Here is a 10174-nt window from a genome sequence, read left to right as displayed (position 1 = left end):
TACGCCCTTTGATTTCACATTTTTGTGAAATATATGCATGAATTATCTACATATAACTAGAATGTAGAACCTCCTTTTTTTAAAAGGAAAACAAATGAAAAAGACTTGAAAATTTTGAGTTTTAATGATAAGGACAAAATAAAGGGTAAAGTGAATAGTACCATGATTGACTTTTTAGTGTAAAAATGTGGTTTTTCGTTAAAGTGAACAGTACTGCAGGCTTTTTGTTAAAACTCCCTTTTTTTAATCTGTCTTACATCAATAACTTCTTCTTTTCTTTAAAAGGGGACTTTTTTCTTTTCTTTAAAAGGGGGACAACTGGTGGCAAGTCACGATAATCCACTCATTTTGTGTAAGATCCCACATTATCCAAGGGAGTGATCCTTATATGTATATTCTCATCCCTACCTAGCACGAGGCATTTTGGGAGCTCACCGACTTCGGGTTCCATCGGAACTCCGAAGTTAAGCGAGTAGTGCACGAGAGTAATGCCATGATGGGTGACCCACTGGGAAGTTCTTGTGTGAGTTCCCATAAACAAAATCGTGAGGGCGTGGTTGGGGCCCAAAGCGAACAATATCATGCTACGGTGGTGGAGCGGGCCCGAGATGTGATGGGAGCCCGGGCCGGGATATGACAATTTGGTATCAGAACCTAACCCTGGTCGTGTATGTGCCGATGAGGACGTCGGGCCCCTAAGGGGGGTGGATTGTAAGATCCCATATCGTCCAGGGGAGTGATCCTTATATGTATATTATCATCCCTACCTAGCACGAGGCCTTTTGGGAGCTCACTGGTTTCGGGTTCCATCGGAACTCTGAAGTTAAGTGAGTAGTGCACGAGAGCAATCCAATGATGGGTGATCCACTGGGAAGTTCTCGTGTGAGTTCCCAAAAACAAAACTATGAGGGGCGTGGTCGGAGCCCAAAACGGACAATATTGTGCTATGGTGGTGGAGAGGGCCCGAGATGTGTTGGGGCCCGGGCCAAGATGTGACATTTTGGGGGCCAGGAAGACTCACGTAGGCATTTCAACCTCCCCTAGCCAGAAGTCTGGCTTCCACACCAGCAACAAGTTTCAAACCCTAGACCTCCAAGAAAGTGCTATTAACACACATATTTTTAATCCGTCTCACATCAAAAACTTGACTTTTATCACTAGGAAAGTGCTATTAATACACCTATTTTTACTTCCAATACACCCACTTTACCTCTCACACACCCTTGTCAAGTTCAATCATTGATCTTCTTCAATTCATTCGATCCGGATAGCCGAATCCTATATCACTATTATAAAAATAAAAAATAAAAAATAAAGGGGCGTAAGAAGTAAAAACAGGTGTATGGATATCACTACTTTTACCATCCACCTATATATAGTTTCATATCAAACTAAAACGGTATATGCGCACTCTGAGCAGTGGATTCTCTCTCCGTTTTCCATTTTTTTGGTAGGAGGGGATCATTGGTAGTATATACCTCCAAATATGTAAATAGACATATTTAGTAAAATTCTATAATTAATACATATAGAAAAGAAAAAAAAAATCTTTTCTTTCATAATTTCTTCCCGATGAAATTTAGTAAACATGATTGATGAATTCATTTTACAGCATGTCATTTATAATCATCCAGCTGTTAAGAGCTAAGTTTGATATTGCATTCTAAATATGGATAAAAACTCAAAAATGTTCCGTACCATCGAAAGAATGGCTGGCGTTGAGATTTTGATGCTATCCCACACACTAATCGACCCTAGCTATATAGCGTCAAACACAATGTTGTATCTCTCGCAACTACTCTAATATATTCTCGGTCTTCAACCTTTCTCTCACTAAACCGTAGAGAGGGAAAGAAGACCTTTTTCGATCGAGACCAAAGAAATTAACATGGGTAATTGTGCTAGTGAACCAAAGACCAAGGGTGATGATGCTGCTGCAGTCCCAGCACCGGAGCCCAGGAAGGAGTCGGTTCAGGCCGAGGAGGTGAACGCTGAGCAGCTGCAGGAAGAAAACAAGGCCGAACAAAATACCGATGGTGGTCATAACAAACAACCCTCTCTCGGGGCCTTGCTCAAGGAGGTATACAATAATAATTCTCTTAATTATTTAATATGATTGTAGGCCAATTAAGTTCAGTTTCCTATATAGTGATATGGAATATGGGCACATAAATACTGCTAAAAATGAGTCTCACATTGATGGGAGGAGGGACATTGCATGAGCTCTTATAAGAGGTTAGGTTACTCCTCATATTGCCAATTGGTTTTATGGTGGAACCTCAACTTTTTTCATAGTATCAGAGCAGGTTGTCCCACGTGTGAAGCCAAACGGCCACATGTGTTCCACATCACCCTGTTGTGTTATTCACGTGTAAGGCTCGAAAATTCGTCACATGTGAGGGGGCATGTTGAGAATGAGTCTCACATTAATAGGAGGAGGAACCTTGCATGAGCTTATAAGAGGTTGAGCTACTCCTCGTATTGCCAATTGGTTTTATAGTGAATCTCAACTTTCTTCAAATACGTACATGCGTGTATTCGACATATCACCATTTGATTTTAGCGGCTTGCGTAGGTTTGTGTCCTAATTAACTTTAAATTTTATTGACGTCCATTATTGAATCAAACATAACAAAACTTGCATACGTTTTGGACATATTAGATACATTTTTACATAATTTCCTATGTTGGCTTATAAGATTTGTATGCTTACAATTACAACTTAAGTTTCCCTCGCAGGTATTTCATTCATTCAAAATTTCGTGCTCGCGCATATTTTTGGTAATTTTATGGATGTACTTAATATTGATACATCCCTTAATCTATGAACTCAGGAAGAAGAGAAGAGAGCCGAAGTGGCGGCAAAGGTAGAAGAAGAGAAGGTAGCTGAAGTTGCGGAAAAGCTAGAAGAAGAGAAGATAGCTGAAGTTGCGGCAAAGCTAGAAGAAGCAGAAGAAAAGCCAAAGACCACTGAGAAGAATGAGGAGATAGCGGTTGAGCTCGAGAAATCACCTCAAGCAGCAGCACCAGCTGCAGTTACCCAAGAAGACAAGAAATTTGATATTGAGGAGAAGAGAGAGGAGATAGCGGTTGAGCTCGAGAAATCACCTGAAGTAGCAGCACCAGCTGCAGTTACCCAAGAAGACAAGAAATCTGATATTGAGGAGAAGAAACCCGAAGAGGTAAAGGAGACAAAACCAGAAGAGAAGCTGGTAAAACCAAAAGAGATCAAGGAGACAAAAGCAGAAGAGATCACGATGACAAAAACAGAAGAGACCAAGGAGACAAAACCTGAAGTGAAAGACCAAATATGAATAAACCTGCTTATAAGGGACTGACTGTGGGCTTGTAACTAGTAACAGATAGATTGCCACTTGTCATGTGTCTGTTTGTTCCATTTGTATGTTGGTTCCTTAATATGTAAGCTGTATGTTAGCTTAGTTGTTAAGCTAAGATTGGCAAGCTATAAATAGTTTTGGTGTTACAGTTTGGGCGGTTAAATGAAAGGTTGATTTCTGCAAATCCCCTTTCTTCTTCTTCAAGAACTTTAGCTGTGTTCTTTCAATTCTTGCTTCAACAAACCTTAGCTTTCAATATAGTTATTATGGTATCAAAAGCCAGTGATTCTTCTGTGGAATTACTGATTTCTTGATTACTTTTCTTCGGTCTGCTGCTTGAATCGCTGCGATTCTTCAAGAAATTTCAAGATTTTTGGGGTGGGGGGACGTGCGTTCTTTCCTTCGATTCTCAGCAAGATCTTTTCTTCAGTTCCTTTCGTATTTCTGTCGAATTGGAAAGGCCGATGCCATAGATTGCGTTTGATCTGATTTTATTTTGACTTGATGAATTGATAAACAGCGATGTAATATGTGTATGTTGGATTGGTGAAGACCGAATCAGTGCCAATTAATTGATCAAAGGCCTAAAGTCAGCTCAGTGTGTTTCTCTTTTTGTTCTTGATCTGTGGTTCCAGTATTCCAGTATCTCCTTGATTCGATTTGATTGCTATACTTTTATTGCTTGAACTACATGACGGCTTCTTCCTCTCTCAAAATTAAGAGCATTCTAGGCATACTAACAATTCGCCTCAATGACACCAATGACTCCAAATGGGCCCTTCAATCTAAGGCTGTGCTGAGCGGGTATAGTATTGATAAGTTTCTGTCCAGGCTTAAATCTATCAGGGATCAGCTGATTGCTGCCGGAGAAGTTGTGTCTGATAATGATTTGATGATATCAGCTCTTGCATGCCTTCCTCGTGAATATGCTATCATTCGAACTGTTATTTTAGCCCGGAAGTCCTCAATTTCACTAAAGAAGTTTAGAGCTCGGTTATTGAATACTGAAGGGGACATTGAGAGTATTGAGAGTATTGAGAATACACTGTCTACTGGCTGCAATGTACGTTCAAGGTTCTACTTCTCAGAGTCACCGTGGACAAGGTTGATGGTGTGTCTTGTGCCACTGTTGTCACCATAGTCTAGTGATTCTCTCAAGAGAGATCACAGGAGGACGCAGGCAAATTTAGCCGAACCTCACTAAATTTTTTTTGTTTGTGTAGGGCGTGTTTACTTTATCGTTCGTTTATTATTCAGTACATTCACTTATCAACATCCTAACTGTTTGCATAACACCAGAGTGTATAGAAAAACAAGAGCAGCAAGCGGGTTTAAAAACTACACCAATTAGACCCATCATCTGTTCTTCCCTGAAAACTTCTTTTCTTTCTCTTCATCTTTAATCTTGTTACTCCAAGAGTGTTTAGATTTCTTCCAACCAAACATCTTCAATCTGTCATCGAATGGGAATTCTTACTAAACACCTTCCATCTGTCAAACTCATCTACCACTCCAATATTTGTGGATTCTTTTAGTCTTTGCATCATAGGGACCGAACTTCATACCTTGGGTAGTACATCTGCACAAGTCAGAATCCATATAACGTTGATTACTAGCTTATTTGGTTAATTGTACATAGCTTGTTTTTCGGTCAGTTTTTGTACAACAAAGTACATTTACTTTAATTACATTGATTTGATTAACTTTTAGTTCTGCCAGATTGGTTCAATGGCATTCTATCTTTCGGTGTTTTAAAAACGAACCATGTTGTTCGAGTATAAAGATAGAATCTGTTACATTCGTTCTGTTTTGAAATCTTTAAGTGAGAATTTAAGCAGTTTAAGCAGAGTACTCCTTTTATTTTGGTACTGCAGACTCTTGTATTTCTTGGGATCACACATAAATTATCTCTACGTAAAACTAGCTATGTGCTAGTAAAACATCATGGGTATTGCGTTTTAAACAATTTACACGATTTAAATGCTGCACTACATGCATGTTTTTAGTTGAATGCGAACGTTGTGAATGATTCTGGTTTACCTGACTCGAATGATTCTGGTTTACTTGAGATTTGTAGATAATTACTTTCTTTATCCGTACCCAGTCACCTAAGTTAAAGAGGCGCAAAATCTCTGTTGTTCATGATTTTCCCCCGGGGTGTGGACGATTTGGTCAGTTGAGCAATTTGGGACCTGATAAGGAGGCCTTTTCTGTGGGTACCATAGTATACTGACTACACCGGCAGAGAGTTTGGTTAGTGGCGATAAAAATGGTGGTGGACATGGCGCTGAAAATCCAATGCTCTCAACTGGTCAGGTCGATGATACTGTTTTGATTAGTTGTAACGGTGTTAATCTTGGGGATACAGTTGAATCTTTAACAACCTTTGAGCATGAAATATCTGATTGGTTGACGATCCAACATCAGCTTGGTGCTGCTGCTTCCAGAGGAGGAGATGGTTTCTGTTCTGCCAGATAGAAATATTTGTTCACCACCTGACGGATCCATCTCCGTTCCTATTGGCTTAAGTAGTCCATTGGAAGTTTGAAACTTAAATCAAATAGACCAGTAAAACCAAATTACATTCTAACGGCATCTGTCACCTTCTCGATGTTGAGAGTTTGTTAAAACTGTTTAATTTCAGATGCAGATGGCTTCCTCTGCAAGCCTCTTTTAGTTTAGACATGCACACGATGATGCTTGCGAGCGCAAGAGACGAGACTGAATTATTGTATTATTGCCTGATTATGTAGAACACACTACAATTTGAGTTTAAATTACCGTGCTTAACACGCTAACTTGTTGCCAATCGCCCTGACATGAAAGTAATGTGCTAGCAGCTGCTACTCTAGTAGTGAAATCAGCTAACTAAAGATTACAAGTAATATCTGAATACGCTTAATTTCAGTGAGTGAATCGATAATACTCAAATCATCCATATAATATAATTTACGGGATCCCCAAATACATAACATACCAAATAGTTTTTATTTTCAGAGCAGAAAATGCTGGTAGCTAGCAAGCAAAGAAAAAACTGAGAGAGAGAGAGGGGTCAGAAATGGCTGAATCATATCACCCTAAGACGGACAGACAGACAGACGGACAGACCATCAAATCTTATTTGAATAACTGCAAATTATTCTACTCCGTCCTAACCAGCAAATTATGTCAAGATACTATGAATGACCAGATCTTAGAGTATCAACCCAACGAAAATGTCAACGGATTGATGAGCAAGTGAGCGAATCAGTCCACAACGTCGAGATCTTGAAACCGTTTGCCCGATATGGCTGCTTCCATGACATGGTGCGGGCCAATATCCCCACCATTCTCTAAGAAGGACTTGGCCAAATTGTCAGACCAGCCACGCAATAGCGTGACCCCTGGATGAGGCAATGCAATTGAGGGCAAATTCCAGTACCAAATATCCCAAAATAGAATGTGAGGCACCGCATCATCACCATACCCTTTGTCCTTAAACATGGTCCTTATGGCCTCGTGCAGAGTCTCCCAGGCGGCGCCATCATAAAAATCGGGGTGTATGCCGTGGTTGAAGACAAAGAGCTTCTGGATCATCTGATCTGGCTTCAAATTCTCATTGACAGTCACTTGGAGAATCAAATCAAACACCTTTTGCAAATGCATTACCATGCAGCAGTCCATTCCCATCAAAAAGGACAATTTGGACTTTAGGCCATCGTTGAGGGGTACCGAATACAGATGAGGAAAACGAGGCAACATAGCATTATCGTCTCCAGCAGCAGCCGAAAGAGGAGCGCAACTGATCAGCTTTCCTTTCCAGGCCGCCTCTTCATTCATTTCACTCACAAAAAGTCCCAAACTGGCCGGCAATTCCATTCCATCGCCCATAAATCTGTCCATGTCACATACAGCAAAGCAGTTTCTGAATTTGCCACCCTCCTTGTGCTTGCTCAGCAATGCATCCCACTGAAGCTCAGCTGCCTCCCCAACATTCGCATCTTGCAGATATCGTATGATTAAATGTGGAAGCAAAGCATCGGGCTTTATGATGCAGCTTAAATTTCCGTTGCTTGCTGTTGCTGCTGCGGCTTTCACCTCCTCCAAATATTTAATATCCACACCGCAACTTCGCGGGTTGAACCCACCCTGACGCTTGTAGTACTTTTGCAAGGGCGCCAAGAACTCCTTTCTCAGCCGCTCCCAGTGATCATCCTCCTTTGATGGTTGATCTGGCTGTTGCGGTTGTGACACGAAAGGGAAAAGCCGCCTGGCAGTGCTTTCGAGCAAAGCAATGGCGTGGATGGCGTGGGCATCGGAGGGGAATGTGGTAAGTAAACAATCTGCGGCCTCGGAGACGTAGAGGTCAGCAAAAGCATCAGCATCAATAGGACGTATAACAGAATCATCTTCGTCATCGTCGTCATCAGTTAAATAATCAGACAGCTTGAGTTCCAGCTTCTTGTTCTTCATCTTTTGGATATCGGACTTGAGCCGCTCCACGAAAACATCGATAGCTCGGTCGTGCAACAACCTGTAATGCGCATCGCAGTTGTATCTCTCGCGGTGTTTCTCCTTCATCTCCTCCACCTCCGTCTTCTGCTGACCCTCCGGAAGGAGAAGGCTGTAGAGAATCCGGACAAGGGTGTATAATCCCTCAAAAGAGTCGAGGTTGCCTGCGAGAGTTTTGGGGTGGTTTTGCTGGAGCCAAGTTGTGGCCGCGGACAAGGCTTCCGGATAGAAGTGACTTCCAGTAGAGAGGTTGAAGATAAGCTTGAGGGTGGTGAGGGGGTTGTGGGACCAGGCGACCGGGAGCTGCTGCTTGAGAGAGTTGATGAGGGCAGTGTCAGTGTGGGAATTATACCCGGCGGATGCTGGTGGTGGTCGCACGTTAAAAAAGAGATCAAGGCATGGATCACTGTAGGAGGAGGAGGAAGCCATGATATGAGGCTCAGCAGCAGCGTTGGCAGCCTTGGACGCCATTAATCTTCTTGGGAGGTGGAATTGCGGAGGAGGACCGACACCAACCACCCTTGTCGGTGAACAAGCTGAAGGAGAAGGAACAATGTTGGCTGCTGCCGCCTTCAGAACCCTCGCCAGATTCATCTCTAATTCTCAAATTGAAATTCTGTCTCTCTCTCTCTCTCTGGTGGGTGGGAGTGGGGTTATGGATTAGGTTTAGGGTTGGAGAAGAAGAAGAAGATATGAGAACATGAATTGGGTTTGGAAACTTGGCCAGCAAGGACTTTCCATTCTCAGACTCACAGGGAAAAAAAAATGAAAAGGTTGCCGCCTTCCATGTTCGGCTAACCACCACGTTACATCATCACTCTCCACGAACAGGAACGCAAGCAGGCTATTTTAACTTAGGATTCTTTTTATTTACTTATATTTGTTCAGACCTAAAGAAGCAGGAAATTTACTCATATTTTTAATCATAGGTTGGATATTTAATATGGCTTTTTATATTATCATCCTACAAAATGAATGCACTCCATATTAAAATTTAATATTAAATGACTTATTTATCCTATTATGCAATGATAATTTTGACCTTGTCAAGTTAAAAAAAAAATTCTAAATACACTCCTAATGACTTTTAACGTATCATTTATCTTTTTTAACTATCAAAATCTTTCTGACCCTTCATTGTTGAACAAAACTCTAACCAATGAAACTACAAATATGTTGATTGAGAAAAATTATTTTTGACGAATGAAATACGAAATCGATGTTTCAGAAGTTTCACATGAGGTAAGACTTCATATTTTTTTTATTTTTTTAGTGATTTTGACAACATCGATAATTATTTAATCTTACTTTTGCTACTTTATTCAAGCTTCTATGTTCCTATTCATCTTTTAGGGATAACAGAGATTACATGAAGAATTAAACATCTAAAATGACCACCAAATATTAAAAACAAACGACATGGGTTTTAATGGTGGAATTGAAAACAACCCGCATATGCTTTAAATCCTAGGCGGCATATTTTGTCAAAAATCCAGTCGGCATTTTTTGCCCAAATCAAAAGCTTTATAAGATTTGAGAAATGTGGGATGTATAGAAAATATGGGGTGCATGTAGAAAATGTAAGGTGTATATTGAAAATGTGAGGTGTGAGGGTATTATAGGGAAGTACGTGCGGTTTATTAAGATAATTTTTCATTAAAAAGGTAAATATGAAGTACATTAAGTATGTAAAGTTTATTCAACAATTTGTTGAATGTTAATATAATAAGTCATTTAATATTTGTTCATTTATTTATACAAGCATTAAACAGGCAGTCAATTTTCATTTGAATTTATTTATTAATGGCTAAAATAAGAGATGCATTTATATGAAGCGGATTCGTCGCTGGATGACGTCTATGTCCTATGCGTCTATGAACCAGGACAGTACAATAACTTGGATTCGTTTGTAAAAAGATTTAAGTTGGGAGAATTTTATTTCCTTGATTATGAAAGCACTCGTATCCATGCTGTAAATTTTACAAACGCATGTGTTATAAATTTTACAACACATATGTATAGGATAACTATTGTATGTATCTCTGCTAGAAATTTTACAAATGGGATGTATGTTTATGACACCCAACTTGCTTAGAAGATGATCAAATTGTGAAGTACTTAAGGCTTTAGTGAACATGTCTGCTAATTGTTGAATTGTTTTCACATGTGCAGTGTGGATCATGTTAGTGTCTGAGCTACTTTTGAGCTAGATTTTACTATGTAATAGTAATCAATTCAACAAGAAATTGAAAATGAATTTGCAGATGAAATAACAGGGATGAACTTTCAAGAAGGAGAATACGTTGCTCTCTTCGTATTCACGTTGGATTCAATCCTACAAACTC

At 40.1% G+C, this 10174-nt stretch overlaps 2 protein-coding genes across 2 annotated transcripts; one reads left to right on the top strand and one right to left on the bottom strand.

Moving 5' to 3' along the window:
* The first annotated feature begins 1811 nt into the window (after positions 1-1811).
* On the top strand, positions 1812-3701 carry LOC137719794 (uncharacterized). The gene is made up of 2 exons (XM_068458815.1): positions 1812-2080; positions 2835-3701. The coding sequence occupies exons 1-2, from the start codon at positions 1889-1891 to the stop codon at positions 3312-3314; spliced, it is 672 nt and encodes a 223-aa protein (XP_068314916.1). The 5' UTR covers positions 1812-1888; the 3' UTR covers positions 3315-3701.
* A 2883-nt stretch (positions 3702-6584) lies between these two features.
* LOC137728035 (uncharacterized) lies at positions 6585-8423 on the bottom strand. Its single transcript, XM_068466913.1, has one exon. It carries the CDS (start codon positions 8421-8423, stop codon positions 6585-6587), a length of 1839 nt encoding a protein of 612 aa, XP_068323014.1.
* Positions 8424-10174: the final 1751 nt, after the last annotated feature.

Source organism: Pyrus communis, chromosome 1, assembly GCF_963583255.1.
Source record: "Pyrus communis chromosome 1, drPyrComm1.1, whole genome shotgun sequence".
Taxonomy (NCBI): Eukaryota; Viridiplantae; Streptophyta; class Magnoliopsida; order Rosales; family Rosaceae; genus Pyrus; species Pyrus communis.
Note: the sequence above shows the minus strand (reverse complement) of the source record. Positions and strands in the feature narration are given on the sequence as shown.